General features: G+C 45.4%; 1 protein-coding gene across 2 annotated transcripts in view; it reads right to left on the reverse strand.

Annotated features, from left to right (window-relative positions):
- Positions 1-15602, reverse strand: part of FAM120A (family with sequence similarity 120 member A) — a 51001-nt gene extending 35399 nt beyond the window's left edge. For both annotated transcript variants that reach the window (XM_085235766.1, XM_085235764.1), the window contains exons 1-3: positions 14793-15602; positions 10671-10917; positions 5951-6033 (exon numbers count right to left, since the gene is read on the reverse strand). In XM_085235766.1, the coding sequence (XP_085091892.1) occupies positions 5951-6033; positions 10671-10917; positions 14793-15266 (804 nt within the window). In that variant the 5' untranslated portion in view covers positions 15267-15602. The remainder of the gene's footprint in view (positions 1-5950; positions 6034-10670; positions 10918-14792) is intronic.
- Positions 15603-20537: the final 4935 nt, after the last annotated feature.

Here is a 20537-nt window from a genome sequence, read left to right on the forward strand (position 1 = left end):
ATTTTATAAGCCTGAACAAAGAACAGTCTGATTTAGTTCAGTCAGTGGCACAACAGTTTTTTTAATTACTATTTTTATTTTTGCAGACTAAATTTAAATTACCAGTGGCATGCAATCCAAATGTACAGAGTAATCCCATAGATCACACTCACACATAAGCTTACAGACTCAAAGACTGATAAGAGATTTTTGCTCCAATCTGCAAGCAGATCAAATAGCTTCTCTTCCCTCTGATAACCTAAGCTGTTCTAGGAATACCTACCATTTTATTTGTACACATAACAATTACACATCTCTAAAGCAGCAGAGTCATAACATAGCTATGTCATGTTAGATGTGCTCTCTGCAGAGCACCTTGGAGAAATCCACATTACTGCTTAAGTGTTCTTGCAATGTCTGCTTCAGAATTCAGATGGTGAAGAGAATAAGCAGTACCATCAGGTTTATGTCATTTCCAATATAGTAATATTTTTAAAACATTAAACTGCATCAAGAGAAGATACTGCGACACTCAGACATTCAGCTCACACTGTGCAAGTCCAAAGCTCAAGTGAGATGAATTAAGGGCTTACTATGCGTACCATAGCTGCTCTTAAACCAACAGCCTGAGGACCTCAGTGGGGCATACTCTCAACTCCTGATTTGAGGCCTTTTTAGAGTGCAGATTTACAGTATTACAGATTTTGAGATATTTCAGACATCTGGTTTTTCTTTTCTTTTTCTCTGTTTTAGAAGATACTTGGCCCGTAAGTGAGAACACCTTCAAAATGAAATGTACTATGAGCTCCACAGAAACCAAAACAGAGAAGTGGAGAAATGAGATCAACTTTCCCATTAGTAAGAAGATTCCTACTCATTTTAGAACTTTCTAGCAATCCAAAATTTCAGTTTTGCACTGGATCAGAAATGAGTTTCTAATCATGTGTGAATTAAAATATATTATTATTAGGCATTTATTAGGTATGGGAAAAATAAGAGAGCAGTAAAATTCACAGAAAATCTGTTAATTATTCAAACTTGCCGTTAGCTGCACTTAAAGAATTTCAGAACAAAATCAGAGTCGTACTTCCCCAGTTTTTTTTAAGGTTTCCTCATAGAAGCTGATTTTTTCCTTCTCATCCACAGAAGAGTTTCATACAAACAACATGAAAAATGAATTTTGAAAAGGCAAACATGGAGGTAGATTACATTTTCTAACCTCATTCCTTCAACATGTGTGACATCTGAAAAATGCATTTACCTAGTTCTAAAGAGACTCATTTTATGAAGGACCGCTGACAAGAATCACAAGCAACCTACTAATGCACTTTGGCAGAATTAAGTTGGGAGAGGAAATTAATCCTACAAAGGTATTTGTCAAAGTGAGAGGCTGAGAGCAACATTACAAGCCTCGAAGCTAAAAGATAACATTTTTTAAAAAGCCTTCGTTTTGACAAAATCAACTTGTAAAACTGCGTTGTCAGAAGGGAAAAGGCTCACATAGATAGAACTCCACTGGATTATTAGGATAGTGTAGGAAGCACTTAAGCTACACTTGGAAAAACTTGCCCATTCAGGGACAACTAGAGTTGCCACCATCTCCTGGCCACAAAGCCTTTAAAGGCTAATCAACACTGGTACTTGCGTTTACCATTGTGCCTGCTGGAAACAAATAATCAGTTTACTTTTATTTTCAAAGCACTGAAAAAAGAGACTTTGAAAGTTTAGTTACTGTGCAGTGACACACAAGGAACATTTTTTACATCGGTGAGAGAAAAGGCTGAAGACCTGAGGAATCCAAGTTATCTGGGTTTTGTTATTTTTGTGTAGTAATTTCTACTGAGATCCCATCCAAACAGTTTGCATCTTGTCTCAGCATGTGAAAGTTACATATAAGGGAAGAGCACAAGCATAAAGTCAAGGGATGACACAGGCACATAGAGTATAAGAGGATCTGCATGACACTCCTGAACAGCAGCATGAACTTGAGTTGCCATCCTGGAAGACCTAGACAAGCAAGTGGAACAGGCCACCAGGAACCTTAAGCAATTCAGCAAGTACAAACGCAAGCATTGCATCTGGTCACTATGCAGGCTGGAGCTGTGCCATGGAAGCCTGAGGCAAACCAAAGATGAGCCAGCAAGGCAGAGAGCAGAGGGCAGCTGGGGCCAGGCCGGCATCCCAAGAGTACAGCTAGCTGACCTATCTTGGGAGGGTTCCTGCTCCTAGGAGCTCATTATATCACCTCCCTAACAGCGCATTCAGCTTTGGGCTCCCAGTACGAGACAGAGGTCAAGAAAGCAGAGCAAGTTCAGCTGAAAACCATGAAGACTGTGAAGGAGTTGGAGAGCTTGGTTTGTGAGAAGAGGCTGAGGGACTGAGGCTTAGTCAGCCTGGCTGAGACAAAGCTGTGGGGAGTACCTTGGAGCAGCCTTCAAATACCCACTAAAAGGCTATCAAAAGCACACAGACTTTGCATAGTTGTGCACTGCAGAAAGACAACAGATAAAAGGCACAGACAGACACAAGATGGGTCCAGCTCGTGTGCCAGGAAAAACATTCTTCCCATGGGGATTGTCAAGCTGTGGAACAGACTGCCCAGACAAGTTGTGTAATCTCCAACCGCAGAGGTTTTCAAGGCAAGTCTAGGTAAAGCACTGAGCAACCTGTTCTGACCTCAAGTTGACCATGTTTTGAACAGGAGTTTGGACTGGATGACCTCTCAAGGCCCTTTCCAGCCTGAATCACCACTGTGATGACCCTTCATGTTCAGCACGAGAACACTTTAAGCATATTTTAAGAGTTGCATCTGATCACATCAAGCACCTATTTAGCTTACTAGTCTCCCTCTGGCAGACATCCTCTGAAGTCAATGGAGAAAGACAAGAACGTGGAACAATTCACAGAAGCAGCCTAAGTACCCAAGTATTTCTGGATTGCCTTCTGGAAGCATCTCTTTTTGTTCCTGTACTGCGAAGCCAAGGAGATTAGACAGATAATTTTGCTGGGTAAAAATAGATTTGATAAATTGTATGGTGGACATATCAAGGGCTTGCCAAAGAGTTCAGCAAATCCATCCTTTCAAATCCATCCTAACAGGAAGATAATCCATCACAAATGAAGACATCCATCTCATACAGTTTCCCTGCATACTCTTCTCCTTCCAAAAAGGGAAGTTTGCTAAGGCTCGTTTCTAAGATTACCTTTCCCTTGCATATACAGAGTTTGCATTTCTTTGATGCTGTGTTCTTCCAGATCAACACCAACTCATTCTAGAGATAAGAACTGTCCCACCTAATTCAATTCTGACGCAAAAATACATTGACTTTGAAGTTCTATTCTGTAGCAAGCTTTCCAGAACAGAAAGCAATTTTTTTTCCTAGATCTCTCAAAAATAAATCCTGAAGCACACAGATAAAACACAGTACAGTGCTAGCTTCCACACCAGGTCTAGCAACTGAATTCTTTCTCAGGAGTTCTAAGAACTCTTCTCATTTCAATTTCAAGTAATCTCATTTAAATTTGTTGATAGAATTTCACTGTTGCTGCTGTTGGCACCTTATGACAGTTGCTGTCATAAGATGCTGTCATTGACAGTTAGGTCCACTTCCACTCTGCCAGACAAGCCAATTTTCTACCGGTGAAGACTGATAATCTTATTCTACGTCATACTTGGTGAACTAGTAAAGCTTCTATTCTAGGAAGAGTAACCATTCTGTCTTATTAAAAAAAAAAAAAAAAGCTTGAGAAGAAATGAAGAAAATAAATTGTATGTTACTATCTGTCATAGATCTCACTGACAAGCAACTAATCAACCACTAGGAACTGTAACTCTTAGCACTGATGTTCGAGATTATACTTAGATATAAAAGATTAAAATATTTATGCAACAGTACGACTTTTAAATACTAAATGAGCTTAATGAGGTGTGGAATAAGAGCCCTGGGCTTGGAAAATCCTTACCAGAAACTCTGAATAGAGGCAAAAAAGCAAGATTTGATAGTATAGGCCCTATCTATCCCAACCCTTTCTAACTTCCAAGATAGCTTTTGATTTTTTTAACCTTACTGAAATTACTTCATGCTCTTTAACTTATGGCTGACATATACGTGCCTCAAGTTTTATTAAACATCCACAAAATTTAGAAGCAGAGTTGTTTTCTGTACATCTGCAATTAACAAAAGCTATCTCCACAGAGATAGATGTAATGACATCACTGAGATGCATCATATGAAATAAAATTGAGCGAAGATCTACTGAAGCAAATTATGATTTCGAACCACGAGGTGCAGCTGAAACTGAAGCTAAAAACCCAGGCTGTTCCATGACCAGTAACTAATGGGAGACTGGTGACCTTTCTGCCTCAGCCCAGCTTCTTTGACACTTCTGACACGAATATCAGTCAGGAGACAGTAACACTGCAGCTATGCATTTAATAATTGACCAGCCAGCTGCTGTGAAATGAAGCAATATGCCAGCATTTTCCCTCACTAAGGGCAATAATTTGGGTCTTTTTCATCAATAATAGTGTATCAGCTTTCACACAGCTCACAACAATCAGATGGGAACTACTTTCAAATCTGATTATATTGGTCAAGAGATTAAACAAAGGGAGGACTGCCTAAATCAGCCCAATGATCTCTTACGAAACAAATTTCATTTCCTTAGGATGTCAGGTAAAAAAAACTCAATCGGTGCTTTCACTGAAAATGTAAATGCATAAGCAAAGACGACAAAGTCTAATTTGCATTCTAGTGGAGTAACTCAGTAAGCATTTAGAAGGCTTTTCAAAAGATCTCTGCAATCGTACTCCGATCTTCCTACAATATAGATCTACTCAGTCTGAAACTCAAGAAAGTACCCTACACATCTGAAAGTTTTATCAAGCACTTTGAGAGAAGTCCTACATCTCACCCAGCCTAGTCAAAAATGAAAATACAGACACAATCCTTCATTCTTTCATTTTTTCACCTCAAATATCAGAAGGCTGTGGCAAACATGCATGTTTGTATTGTTTTATGACTACGACACGCTGACACTTACCTTCCTAAAATCAGGAGCGATAACAAAAAACAAAAAACCTTGAACAAAATAAGTTTAATTTTTTCAGTGCTTAAGAAACATTAGGAGTGTCAACAAAAAAAAGCTTACAGAATTTACAAAAAGCAAATTCATTTGCTATATGGAATACCTTAAGAGAAAAAGACATGTCTGTTGTGGAAGAGAAAAAGAAAGATCACTATTACTCCATTCTCAGTGTGTCCAGACTCCCTCTTATAGCTTCTTGGCAGATGCACAAAGCAAGTTTGATGAAGCAGCAGAACAGACATACTGTAAACTAAGAGCACCAGACAAGCTACTTGCCTCAGAAAAAAAAAAACAAAATAACACAACCTACTGAACACAGACCACAATTGATTTTCTTGCACAACCCAAACTGGTATATTTCCACCTTAATTTAACAGGTTCAGGCAACTAACAGTTACACACAAACTCAGATTAACAGAATATAATTTAGTAGGAAAATACCCTGCTAATTATTTCTGATGGTTGAAGAACATGACTAGAGTAAAACACTCTCCTCTAAAAAAATAATAAATAAATAGAGAGAAGCTACATCTCAAAGTGAAACCACATAGAGAAGCTATTGGGAGTACAGCTCACGTAGCTGAAGGGGAATGAGGGAGATCACAAAGGCTAAGTTTAGTCTGGTAAGGCTAATCACCCCAAGTATGCTCTGCAGTCAACAGAGAGGAACACCAGAGAATGACTGAGAACAAGCACTTTGCATAGCTGCTGTGACTCAAAAATCTGCATGAGCCATGCAGGCTAACCTGAGCCTTTCTGAGTAAGCCTCCTCTTGACCTTTATTGTATTAGCAAAACATCTGAAGTAATAATCTATTACACAGCTCCGATTAACTGTCATGACTGATTTTAGCTAAATTGCTAGCAGTTACATAAAACCGTACCTTAAGTGAAGCTAGTGGATGTTCTGGACCAAGTAAACTCCAATGAAATGAAGCCAAATCTTCATCAGGTAGAATATGATTACCTAGAAAAAATACAGAGCTTTATTTCAGAAATGCACCTTAAAATATTACACACTGATTCTACATGCAGCAAAACAAATCTGCAATCAGTCCCCAGTTCCCAAAAAATATGTTTACCTACAAGGGATTAAACCTGCATGTATCTTTCTGTTACTCGACAAAAGCCTCACTAGTATTACCATTCCCACAAAACACACTTCCCTCTGTCCAAGAAGCACTGTTCAGGAAACCCAGGTCACCTAGAGAAGCAACAGAGCCAATCACAACACATAGCATCAACCTCATCTGGCATGTCTCATTAGAGTATCCTTAAAAGGCTTTCATAATTGAGGTGCGGTGGTACACAAACACACTCTGCTGCTCTCCAAGTTGGAAAGCCCATCCTGCATCCCAGCACGTTCTGTTAGCAATGCACATCCAGGCACATTTATCTAGCCCTTGGCAACACCAGCAGCTTCAGTAACACTTGGAGGATCCCAGTTCCTAAAGATTCTTTCACTGACCTACTAAGTCAGACAAGGGCTGATGGCATCAAAGTGATTTGGAACTTCTTACTTGCTCCAATGAGCAAAGACGATAGCTCTAACTACCAGACTGTTCACACCACATGGAAGATCACTTAAAAGATTGTTTGTTTTACAGAGCACATTATGTTCATAAAAAAAAAAAATCTTAGAAGGACACACTTTGAACACGTGAATTAATTGAAGGCTAACTAATCATCCTCTGACAGAGTTCAGTGTCTGTGACTCCAAACTTCGTAAAGAACAAGACAGAACATGTTGTTACACTTTTGGTAGAAAACTTACAAATATCCTCAATGCTTGTTTTTGATAAAGTAGCAGATGAGCAATGAAGTACAATTTTCACTGTTATCAATACACTTCTAGGTGGGATGGTTTGTTTTTTTTTTTCTGTGTTCCAGTTTGCACAATATCTCAAGCTTTCACCTAACTCAAATAATGCAACAGTGCTAAATTAGCCACAAGAATTTTCTTAATATTTTGCCTGGGAAATATCTGAATTTGCTTTTAATGCTCTGCAACACGTGAAAATTAAGAAAGCTGTCCACTGCCTGGTGGCTAAAGGGTATCTTCTAGAGAGGGAAGTCTTGTCCAATCAGTACGTCACCTCTTCCCAGGGTCTCCAGCAGGAAGACATTATAATCTTTATTCATTAGGAGCTAAACCTGAAACCTCAGAAAGATTCAACAGGTTTGTCTGTAACAGCCACATTCTTACTAATCTAATCAAGTTAGGATTAGACAGCCATCATAATGCAGGTCTGGGAAAAATCAATTACAGTCAGGCCATTACACGTTTTCATACTAACTAATGGCAACTCCTGCAGATTCTAAGATTATCTTAAAATAGTCAGAGCTTCTCTCTCATCTACGAAAACTTCAATCTTGTTTGGTCTCCATCTGTCATTTCAGTTAATTCCATCCTCTCCAACACACATATTTGACAGTCTGACCATTTGATCAATTCCCACAACGTGCAGGGTTGTGGCATTCAGTATGCTGAAGCACAGCAGTATCTTCCATGCTCAGGTCACAGATGTTGCTGTACTTACCTTAACTGGCTCTAAAATTTTATTGAGAAACAGAACGAGCCTACATACACACGTTACAAAGTACTGCCACAGCGGGAAAGAGATCAACGTTATATAAGCAACCTCTATTTCTTGACTTGGCTGAACAACCTCAACATATATTGATTTTTCCCATTTTAATGGTTTATTATAATGTATGCCTTAGGTTGTTTTAATTTTTTTTTTTTTAAAGCAATCAGAAACTAATAAAAGCCACTGCCCTTTTTAAAGAGTTCACCAATGTACAGCCCTTAACCTCACACTGTTCGTTTTTCTTTTCACTCCCCCTCACCTTTGTTTTGTTGTTTCATTTTTTTTTTTTAAACAATTCTTAGGTACCTCAATCAAAAATTACAAAAGAACCAAAGTCAACTCCCTGTTTATATCAACAGGGATTAGGATAGAAGTTTAAATGGGAAGTTGTAAGAAGGAAAAACCTATTAGAACTAATAAACAAACCCTTCCTTTAAAAATCCGCCTGGTTGGCACATTCACAAAACCATTTTGCTGGATACTCACATACAGAGATGGTACCCAGAAATGTAACTCAATCCCAAAGAATTTGCTATCAAGAATGTTTTCTTTTACTGCCCATTTAGGCGCCCTTTCACACACCCCTCCTACTGTTGAGTGTTTGACAAAATCCTTCAAGACTTTTCGACTCTTCACCCTTTAAGTTAATGACAAGAAAGCATCTGAAAACAAGCAGTTGAGTTGTCTCTACACAGGGAAAGTGATTTGCAGACCTGAAGCTGAATACTGATAGAGCTTTTCTGACAATTCTGTCCATCACTGCGTAACTGTAAGCGTTAGACCAGCAGCTTCACTGCTGTTATTTCAGAATACATTAATTTATTCCAAAACAAACCACTAGCACCAGCAGTAGTTTGTGTCCTTGTGCCCAGAATTGAAGAGCATACACCTTCCCATGTAATCAAGTGCTCACTTATACTTTCCCATTGTGCTTTCCTTCAGTCTACTTACAACATTCAAAAGACACCCAAAGAGGCCATGGGAACAAAGGCAGAACAGACACTCAAGTCCTCAGATAGATAGACAGATAATAGATCTGAATAAGCAAGCCTGCTTAACACGTTGCACACTATGCACAATTATGTGCAAATATGCATTCAATATATCATTAAAAAACCAACTTACTTTATTTCTAAGGATGTCGAAGTTGAGAAGCGTTGCTGGTACTTCAAATCGAACAGTATCTGTTTGTTGTAAGCTTATACAAACTTTGTTTATATCACCAAATACCTAGCTTTCATAACATGCACTAATATACCAAATTACTCATCGCAGTAAGAACTCAGAATATCTTCTGTTCTATTTTGCTTACTCATACTGAATGCACACACCAAGGAATACACAAAGCTAAACTTCTATCATCTGAACTGCTTTCTGAACCTCTGTATCTATTTGGGGAAAAAAAACTACAAAATACTAACGATTTGAAGTGACCCAGGGTTTTTTCCTCTTATAAGCAAATAAAAATATTTTGCCATGTAAGACATCAAGAGAAAATATTCAGAAGCTTCTTCCAGAAAATTTCAAAACCTTCCAAAAAAAAAAAAGTCACTAGTGTATTTTTTGCACAACAATTAATGTAACGCGTCTTAACTGGCCAAGCAACTGTAAGGCTCTCACAAGTTAAAACATCATCATTAACACATACTTCACATTAATTCTATATAGCATATCTGCAACTGGTTTTCAAACAGTAATTCTTACTCACTGAATTGGCATTCAACAACTTATTTATAGAATCCAAAACAAAGCCCAGCAATAGTGGATTGCAGTGTAATTTACGCAGCTTTTGTTTTAAGCTGCAGCTCAGCCAATCATCTGCCACTCTTCCCCACAGCCAGGTAACAGCTCTCAATAGGCAAAAAGCACACCAACAAAACCCAGCTCCAGCTAGTCAAACACCTGCGGCTTCCTGCTCTGAGACAACTCTGCTTCTTTGCCTCCTATACAGAAAGTATCTGCCTGCACTAAAAACAACTTAATTTTAAAGACTATTAAAATATCTTTATGCTAAGGCAATGTCACATAAGCCTTTCTCATCTGCAGCTTTCGAATAAGACTTATGTTTATATCACCAAAATACAAAGTCAGTGAGAAAACAAAATGAAAATCCATTTTGCTCAATTTCTCTGTTCGGTTCGACATGATCAGAAACATGGCTACTCTGTGTTTATTAACCTAAATAAAGTCAAAATACTCTTAGAAATAAATCTTACTCGTTGGAGTGAACTCTTATTAGCCATTAATTCATTCTTCCATCCAAGACTGTCTGACCAACCACTATGCCATAGCACTGCAGGGGCAATATAGCCTGTTAAAACCGTCCCATTTCAGCAGAGATGTGAAACTCAAGCAAGCCTGATCTGTGGCCCTTAAAAATCCTGCCCCACCTAGCCTTAGAAGCAGAAGGACTAAAGAACTATCCAAACAAAGCTGGTGGAGCAGAGAGAGGCTGATCATTCAGACTTTCTGTGGTGATTTACTGAATTTTACCGAATTTCTAATGCAGCTGTCATATTCATTCTATATTTATCCGGAGGGGGAAAAGTCCCTGCAATGCAAAAATCTGCACTTAAATACGTGATTTTGAAGATACAGAAGTACACTTTTCCAGTCTGAAAACTGTATTATTAAAATCAGACCATGTGTGTGCAATGGCAGATCAGAGCCAGTAGAACCAAGTGTCCTGAATTCCCCTCTCCGCCCCCAACACTGAGAACATTTTGGCAAGGCAGAGCTTCACAGAATTCTTACTTCCTACTCCTGTTTTCATACAGCCACAGTCCGCATCACTCACAGGTTGCTACAAATCTGGCATCTGCCTGACCTCATTAAAAAATAAAAAATAAATAAAACAAATTGCATCCTACCTCAAGAGCAGCCAGAATGACTAAAACAAAGGCATGGTTTTGCTGAGATGCTTTGTCAGATCACACACGCTTTAAAACATTTAATAGGAACTGAAATCATAAGTCTGACTGCTAGCATCAAGTTCCTTCATTACTTCACTTACCTAAAAGAGCAGCAAAAATAGGAAAGCGATTTGGATTCAGGTCCAGTTGCTTGGCAACTTCATGCATTAGGTATTGGCTTGTTGTGAGACTTTTCCCATTACGGCTCAGTTTTAGGGCATGGGCACTGAAATAGTACGGGATGTTGCACAATGCATAATCGGAGTCATATGCAACCAAACCATGGAAACCTTTTTCTCTGCAGAAAGCAATTACTTCTTGATGATGATCCTCAATGCTCTGTGCAACCTGTAGTGGAAGACAGAGTAATTAGCGACAGTGCGAAATGGCAGCACTGATTCAGCACATATACTACGATATGTTGCGTCCTTCTCAAACCACAAACGTGCATTTGAAACACCTGCAGAATATTGACAGTAATTAGAAAATTCGATGACACGGCACAGACGGACAGGCTGCAAGGAGTGCTCGGGAGCACAGCGCCAAGTGCTGCAGGCCTACACACTGGAGTGCGTTATGCATTGCTCAGCCCATTTGAAGTAACTGTTTATTAACAGGAACACTCAAGCTCTAAACACATTACTGCAGCAAAGCCTGTGTTAGCTCCAGGAAAACAGCCCTCTGGCTGCGGCTACTCAGCAGTTCCAAGCCAAAGTGCCCCACAACAGCACCCCTACCACGAGATCACTTATCAAGCTTTATGGCCCTGTCCTAACAGTAACAAACTATCCCAAGACAGCAGGGGTAATTTTCTTAAACTTCCAAACGCCCGTGTGCCCTGTGAAGCCCAACTGCTTCCTCTTTCCACCTTCAGATCCCTCTAAGACCACTCAATGCCTTCCCCATCTACACCAACAGGATCCAGCAATTCAGAAATCTTGCACGAGCTGTGCGCTGGCCCAACCCAGCCTCACCAGGCACTTCTGTAACAAGGTACACAGCAAGCTGTACCAGAACAGCAAAGCACAAACTGTGAGCTGAAGCCACTGCATGCACTGTAACGGTGGTACCAGTGCCAGAGCTGCTGCTTGCCTGCAGTCACAGCCTAACCCCAGCCAGCAGCTCACCCCACCAGTGAGTCCCATGTGACCATCCTTTGCCTGCTGCTGCCTTTAAGGCACTTCCTAACCCAGCACTGACCACAGCCTTGCACACAAGCTGCTCACACTGTGCTTCTCCCGTGCAGCCTCTCCCTTTCAGCAAAGTCCCCAGCACCCAGAGCAGTGCCCTGCACAGATCTGCACCCATTGCCAGGAGAAGCTCACAGAGCTCTGCTCCCAACGCTACCTTCCTTCTTGAAGTGCTAAGAAAATAGGACTTCTTTAGAAACATGCTTATGTCACAGTGGCTTTCAAACTTAATTGTGTTTGTGAGGAAGAGTAGAGTGTTCATTCTCCCTGTCCCCTGCACAGCACACATGGTACTGCACACACAACAGGAACAGCTGTAAGCACCACAGCAACAACTAGAAAGTGTCAAGTACACACCGTGACCAACTCAGGGAAGGCTTCTCACCAAAAACATAGGTCTCAGTATGTTTTAAATTAGGCCATTCCCTGGTGCTTTTGTTTTTGTTTTTTAATTTAAGGGTGTATCAATTTAAATATTTAAACCAACCATCTCCGAGTGCACACCAAGCAAGTTTCTGCTACGATCTCCGGCAGAGCTGTGAGGCAGGCAGTGGGCAGCACACACAGAGGAAGCCTGCTCGGATCTGCTTCCTCCTTCCATGCTCCCCCCCCCCCCCCCCCGCACTCTGACACAGCGCTCCCAGCCCAGAGCCCTTTATGTAACACCACAACTCATGCTCCAGTCACTGGGCAGCTGCAATGGGAGCCGTGTGTCCCAGAACAGACAAGCTGCAGCGCAGAGCTTGTGCAGGGCACGAGCCGGGGCCGGCAGCTCCCAGAGCAGAGGACCAGAGTGTGCAGCTGCAGCCAGGCAGCCACACATCAGAGATGACATACGGTGGGAATCACAGCGGGTTTGGAGACCAAATCTCATGCAGAGATGTCAGGTCAGAGAGAGAACTCTACGAGTAGCAGGCACGTGTGTGTTCTGACACTGAGAACAAAGTTTCACCAAAGAAGGGAAGGTGTTAAGATCTGTGGTGATGAAATATTTCAGTTTTCGCAAATGTACTCTGTGTTAAAAAGCTCCTTTTAGGAATTACTGCCCCTCCCTCAAACAGACAAACACCAGGTCACAGCACAGCCAGGAGCCCGTAGGATACGTGTTGTAGCTGGGAGGAACCTGTTATTTTTGCATCCTGCTGAAACCATCTGCGAGCGATTTGTAATTGTTCTGGATGGAATACGCTCCTTTCTCACTCCTCTCTAATTACCAAATTAGATTAAGCCCACAGCCAGTCCCTAGGTCTGCACAGACGCCTTCCACTCAAGGCTCAAATGTTTCCTGCAAGTATGAAAATGAGTTTTATATTTGAAGTGAATCAGAACTCTCAAATTCAACTGCTCGAAGTAAACTGTGAGATAACACTGGAATTGGCAATGGAATTGGTATCTGCCTTGTGCACGTGTAAATAAAGTCACCCGTACATGCAAACAACAATCACACGTGTGAGGTCCTTCCGCTGCACGCCCACCAGGGGGGCTGCTGGGAAAAGAGTGGGGGGAGAATGGGAAAGATCCACGCAATAAAGCTGACTTATAAAGAGATTAGAGTGTGTAAGAAAAGAAGAAAAACGGAACAAGAATATGATTCAAGCGCAACAGTACTGAACAGACAGTATTATGTATGCTGCCATCATAACCATGAAATACATCACCCATCCTGGATGTGAACCAACCCAAGCAGTTCCCCAACAGCTGCACAGAGGCATCAAACAGAGCAAACCACCCCCTGTGCAGCACAGCACAGCCCAGCCCTCAGTCCTGCCTCACAGCCAGCAGCAGGGAATGGCCCCACGCAGCTGGCTGCGCCGCCTGTTAAGTGCTCACCTCACACAAACATCACCCTCCACTCAGCAAAACTGAACTTCCTTCCATTTTTATATGAGGATTATACATGGGGCCCAGCACGACACATCCTAAAACTGTTTGTGGAGATTAGGAACAAGGCCTATTACCGCAAAACGGCAAAGCAGCTAATGCTGCCGCTAAGCCTGAGAGCAAACACGGTGCTACAGGTGACACCGCTGCCAAGAGCGGCACTTCAGCATTAAGGAACCGGTGTGCAGCACTGCCCATGTCAGAGCCCAGTGTACCCAAACATCCGATTCCTATCACCGTTAGAACAGCGGTTTCATATTGCATGCTATTTACTGCGATACTGCAGTAACATTTATATTTTAGCGTGGATTTTACGTCATGTGTACGCCACTTTCACTAAGGATCTCTACATCTCCATAACAAGCTGAGATTGACGGTGCATCCACAACCAAAGCGAGGCTACCGCCCTCGCCGCACGGCGTCTGTAACTTTGTGCTCGGTGAACGCGACTATTTTCCCGCTACAAGAAAGCGCGCGGATCAGGGGCCGCTTCCACCGCGCCTCAAGTTCCCAGCAGCGCTCCTACAGCCACGGACCCCGCTACGGCCGTGGCCTCCGGGCCGAGCGCGACTTCCCCGGGCAGGGCCGCACCCCGCCGCCGGGCCGCCCTTCCGCCCGCGCCGACCCGAGGCGCTCAGCGCTCCGCTCCGGACCCGGAGGAGCTCCACGGCACCGCCTGCCGCAAGTTGGAGCGCGCCGGCCCGGCCGGGACTTGTTGCAGAGCCGCGCGGCCGATTTCTTTTCCTCCCGACTCCCGGCGGGCAGCGGCGCCGGGCCGAGGAGGGACATTTTGAGCGCGCGGAGTCCGGCCCCAAAGAACATGGTGGCCCGGGGCCTCGCGGCTCCGCTCGGAGCCCGGCCGGGAGAGAGGCCCCGCGGCGCTCGCTCGGCGCCGCGACCGGCGGATCCCCGCGGATCGAGGCCGCCCCCGCGGGCCGACATCTTGCGGCGGGGGCCGCGCGGTGCCCGGCGCCGGGCAGGGGCAGGGCAGGCCCGCCGCTGCCATCTTAGCGCGGCCCCGCAGCGCAGCCCGCCCCACCCGGCTCGGCCCCGTTCGAAGTGGTTGAGAGGGGGGGGAAGGAGGGCGCCCGCGAGCGGCCGGCCGGCCCGCCTGGGGCGGTGGGGGGTGATCGGAGCGGGCCCGGGGCTCACCTTGATGTGGAAGCGGATGAGGGCCAGGCGGATGCAGTGCGCCATGCAGACGGGCGGCAGGAACCAGACCTTGGGCGGCGGGGTGCCCTTGTTCTGGACGTGGCTGACGATCTGCTGCGCCGTCTGGCGCTCGTTGCCCTGGCGCTTCACCCACTCGTGCAGCCGGGCCTTCTCCAGGGCGCCGTTGAAAAAGACGAAGAGCTCGATGTTGCCGTTGAAGCAGGCCTTGGCCAGGGCCGCCAGGTAGCCCAGCATGTGGTTCCACTGCCCGCCGCTCACCCAGTCCGTGTAGAAGCCGCCGTACAGCCGGTGCAGGCAGTTGTCGGCGTCGATGAGGAGGCGCAGCGGGGTCTGCGGGGGCCGCTGCCGCCCCCCCCCCACCAGGCTGCCCCGCGCCAGCTTCTGCAGCTCGACGGGCACCACGGCGCTGGGGCAGTGCTTCTCGATGTAGTCCTGGAAGCCCTGCACTCCCATGGTGAGCACCGGGCGGCGGCGGCGGCGGCGGCGGGCGGGCGAGCGGAGGCCCCGCGGCGGCGGCGGAGGCGGCTGTGGCGGCGGAGCGGCGCGGTCCGGGCTCGGGCCGGGAGTTGCGGGCGGGCGGTGGGAGCGGCGGGGCCGGGCGGGCGCGCTGGAGGCTGCGGGCGGCCGTTCAGCGGGGGGTCGTATGGATCAGGGGGGGGCTCATGGCTGCCGCGGCCGCCATGTGCTGCTCTCACAGAGCCATGGCTCGGGGATCCGGGCTGCTGCCGCTGCGGCTCCGACTGCCGGGGGGAGGGGGAGCGGCACAGCGCAGGAAGCCAACCCGCCGCCGCCGCCGCCTGCAGCAGGGAGAGCGGAACGGGCGGGACTTGGCGGCGGCCGCCGCTGCCACTCACCGCGCGGGGCGCGCGCTCCGGAGCCGGGCGGGAAGGGGGTGGGAGGGAGCGCGCCTCCGACGCCGGTGCCCGCCCGGTACCCGCCGCCGCCCTCACGGCCCCGCGCCCTGCCCTGCCCTGCCCTGCGGCCCCGGCGCGGCGCGGCCCGCGCAGCCCGCGCGCCGCGGCTGTTGCATAACCCAAGCATGCGCGGGGCCGCGGGCGGAAGCGGGTGGCGGGGAAGGGGAGGGGGCTGCGCGGGGGCGGAGGATCGGGGCGGGCGGCGGGAGCCCGCGCGGTGCGGTGTGTATGCGGTGCGGTGCGGTACGGTATGGCACGGCTCCCCGCGCCCCGCTCCGGGCGGCGCCATCGTGGCCGGCGGGCTCCGCGCCTCGGAGCGGGGCGGGCGCAGATCCGGGCTGCCGCTTCCCTTGGGCCGGGCGGGGCAGCGCTGCCGCCGCCACGCAGGGCCGGGGGGTGCCGGCACCTGTTGCCCGCGGCTCGGGCTCCCCGCCCTCGCGGGGCCGGGCAACCGCCGCGCTCACTGCCGGCCCCGCCGCTCCCTCTGGCGGAGCCGCGCGGGCCCTCGCGGCCGCTATCAGGCAGCGCTACTTGCGGCCCGTCCTCGCCTCGCGCGCAGCCCAGCAGTTACAGCCGCCCGCGCGGCCTGAGGGTGCCTGAGCAGAGCGCTTGGATTTGGGCCCGGCCCCCTGTCGTGACGGCAGATAAATGTACGCACACACTGCCGGGGAGAGCCCGGCCGGCTGCAGGGGATAACCTCGCTGCGGCTGCGTGGAGCCGTTTGAAAAAGGCCCAGAGCTGTACTAGAAGGAATGACGCTGGGCTCAGAGCACATGGAGCTGTGTGTGCTATCCGTTCACACTGATGTTTTATCAGTTAAAAAAAAATGTTACAAGACTTAGTCCAGGCTGGATTGGCACCCAAAATGAATGCCCCCACCTGAGAACAGCAATACTGACAGGGCTGTGGAAGTAGTCAATGGGAAATATATTTCTTCCTAGAAATTCGTTTTTGTAATGGTTTGAGTGTGGTTCCCTAAGTAAATAATCACATAGACTCGTTTTCTATAGCAGTCATCACGTGTTACGATAACATCTAAGTAACAAAGCACAGAATGTTCTAAAAAGCGTACAAAACATGGCAGCACTGCTAATATGAGGACAGAAGATACAGGAGAAAGAACAGTTCTAACCACCCCAAAATTGCCAAAAACTTGGTCAAAAGAGCAAGTGCCGCCATGCATGAGGTGCACAGAAAGCAGCTGCTCAGACATGCCTCCGCATAATCGACACTGCGACTGTGTGAAGTGCGAGGTTTGATCACAAACAGCCAAAGGACAGTTATGTACTCCTTCAATACACTATTCAGAATCCAATTCTTAACCATATTCCACTCTCTAAAACAGGCATTTAAGACACGCTTTTTTCATCTGTTCTTGGCCGTACAGAGTGTAGCCCTTGCTCAAATTATTCTGAAGGAACAAGCGGTTGCTGATTGAAGGACAAATCAACATCTGAGCACTTATTTCACAGGATATTTATGTTCATTACTGTTAGGAATGACAAGTCACATAGAAATAAAACATTTCTTAAATTTACTTTGGTTTTTTTTTTTGTTTGTTTGTTCATTCTGTTGCTCTTGTTTTGTAAAAAGGAAAGTCTAAAGCACCTGAACTGGTAACTTTGTGGTGCTTCCCATGGAGTAAGGTGGGCACAGCGTTACTGAGTGCTGCAGGCTCACTGTGTGTAACTGGATACAACCCTTCCTCCTTGGGAGACAAGAGAAGAGACAAGTAAAGCAGGAGGGGAACACAGTGCTTGAAGAAGTCGTTTGACACAAATAGCTATTTTTTTGTCAAATATTTGGCTGGACAAGAAGGCAATGAAAAAGCAGTATAATTTATGGAGAGCAAAATTACGCAGGAAAGCAGGTAGAATACGTTTTAAAAAGCAATTAACTGAAGGCATGAAGACAAACAAGGCATTTTTTTAAACAGCAGAAAGCCCGCAGGAGTCAGTCGGCATGTAAGAAAATGGCGTAACAGGAAAGGCACCGAGGAGCTTTTTTCTCAGCACAACACATTGAGGTCTGCTAGCTGTGTGAGGGAAGGGTTAATAAAAATTAGTATTAAAGTCAGTGACTCATTAAACAACCTGAATAGAAGAGATTTAGGAGTGGCTCCTTAGAAGGAAGGAACTGAACAATCATTAGGAAGAACTAATGAATAACCATGTCAGGGCAAGAACATAGAGATGAATGTTATCATTTCAGTCTTTGTTCGTCTGCTAACGAACTTGGGTCCCACCATGAGATGAATGTGGATGTAGGCAGTGGAATGGGCTATCCAGGGCAACCTTGGTGGGTACGTGTGCCTGGAGATAATTGATACATGTATCCGTGAGAAATACTGGTTTTATCTGATCTCCCTTATTATTTCTCCTCCTCTCTCACCCTGCTGCACATCATCAAGTTTCTGCTGCCACAGAACTTCACAGTCTTCACTGCTGCTTCAGTAGCAAAGCTCCTGTCCTGTCTGCTTGCTGCTGGGATGGGGAGCGGGCCACAGCTTGTCCTGCTGCAGGGCACCCACACGCATTGTCACTTCAGTGCAAGAGGGGACGTGTGTCTTTTCTATTAGTATCTCTGTATGCAAATACAGACATTTGGAAGTAAGCATCCAGGAAGTGCTGAGATTCTTGTGTTGGTTGAGATGTTAGTTGCCCTATTTCCCTTTCCTGTAATCTGACTGTAGTAAGGGTAGATTGTATGCAGTGATAAAATGGACCCTATCTTCTCTTGCGGTAAATTTTTTGCATATGTACTTATTGAAACTTTTGTTTACAGAATCTTCATGTGGCTTATATAAAAACAACAACACTTCTGCTGGGACGCTTGTCCAGGTTGACTCACCTCCACCCTTAGTATGTGAGTTTAGTAAGTTATTTCCTTTTTTTCCTTTTTTTTCTAAGCTATGGGCATGCCTACCACTTACCCTAAAATACTTCCAAAATAAGAAAAATTGAGGTAAAAAATTACTTTGGTTAAAAAATTGTCAGTCACTGGAGTCTGGCTCTAGCTTTGTACCACAGCAGTTTCTGCCAGGTGAGTGTCCCTTTCATGTCTCTTAGCTCAGTGCAATTAAACTATATAAAATCATACAATTTATACAACTAAAGAATTCTTGTTTTCAGGTACCCCTATAAGCTTTCACAGTATCTACAAAGACCATCTTGCTTTAGCAAACAGTAAGTTTTTTCAAATGTCTAAGATAGCTAATGGTGGAATGTTTTCCTCTTAGGACAAAAAGATGTGCATATAGGAGGCACCTGAGTCATTGAAATGCTCATCAGTCTCTCCATCAGCATCAGCTCTTAGATGATTTTCAACCTATTTCTGGAACTTCTTACCTTTTCAACTTTCTGCAAGATGTGATTTGAGAAACCCATAGATGATTGTTCAGCTTAAACACATTTAATGCTAAAACAGTTTAATATTTCTTTAATCTACAGGAAGGAATGTTATGCTTCCAGCAATAGTTGGGTAATTCCAATTCTCATAGTTTCATTTATAAAACTTTATCTTTGCAAAGCACATTCCCAAAATTTTTAGTTTCTACTGACCATGATCAAATTCTAACATTTCAACTTAATTTGAAATTCAGCTTCCAAGGGAATTTAAAATGGCGAGGAACTGGTCACACTAGTGGCCAGTGAACATGCCTTGCACCTCTTTTCACTGGTATCAGCTTTTTCTGGTGGCTGTGTCCGTATCCTGTTTGGTTTGGTACAGCATTGAATTTGTGCAGGAGGACTGGTGCTCAGGAGGAGAATATTCTTCTGCACATTCTCACTGACAGCTATGAACTGCATCAACTAATTTTGCATCATCGTCACTTGCTTTTCAGTGACCACATTGACTTTCTGCCTTTCTCAAGTTCTCTGTCTCTTAGTGTAAGACTGACAACTGCTAGCAAGGACCTTAAGAGATGCACAGTAAATGACCGTTTACTGACTTTTTGTTTTTCTTTCTTCCCTCCCAGCTGGCCAAGTAGACCCCTAGTGTTCTGTGAAAGCTGTCAGTAAATTGTATGTCCTCTCTGCCTATCCAAGACAGTGTTCTGTTCTGATGCTCAGGAAGTCTGCTCTCCTCACTTGCTTCATGCAAATGGTGCTGGTGGTGACTGTACAGGAAGAAGTGGTGTTTTTTCCCCTCCTACTGGCACATGCTTTTTCACTTACCTTAACAGAATGTATGTTTATCTGAAGTACATTCTTCCTCATTACATTTTTCACTCTTAGTCAGAAGCCATGTTGTGGTAAGCTCTTCCTTTACTGTCAAGACAAACACTGTTGTCTCTTTGTTAATTCTTCCCAAACTGCTAAGTCTTCCCAAGCTGCTGTGCACTCACTGTGTTTTCCACGTGTGTCTATGGAACATTCCTATGAAGAAGTGCATCCCAATGGCCTACACTGTGCAGTGGCCCACCAAAGGCACCAGTGGTGGAATGATTCCTTATTACTTGGGAATTCCACTTGGCATCTTCATTTTGCAGCTCTGTTGCTCCTGTGACAGGAGCAGCATGATTATTTCCCTGTATTGTGGTGGTGCCCAGCAGCCATGCTAGCGGTTTGGTGCCAGCTGCTGCCCATGCGCCTGGAGCACTGCTGTGGTGATGAAAAAACCCCACATCACGTTGTACTACCTGGTCCTTGTTCCTCCTCAGACAATGCCTATTTTATGTGTTTGAAAAAAAGCAGGTTTAGGAAGTCTGTTTTGCCTGAATGATCTGTACAACAGTTCACAATTCTTGTACAAAATGACTGAGGCAGAGAGACTGAGTGTGTCACAGCAGTGGGGCCAGAGGAGCTTG

This window comes from Meleagris gallopavo, chromosome 14, assembly GCF_905368555.1.
Source record: "Meleagris gallopavo chromosome 14, MGAL_WU_HG_1.1, whole genome shotgun sequence".
In the NCBI taxonomy this organism is placed as follows: domain Eukaryota; kingdom Metazoa; phylum Chordata; class Aves; order Galliformes; family Phasianidae; genus Meleagris; species Meleagris gallopavo.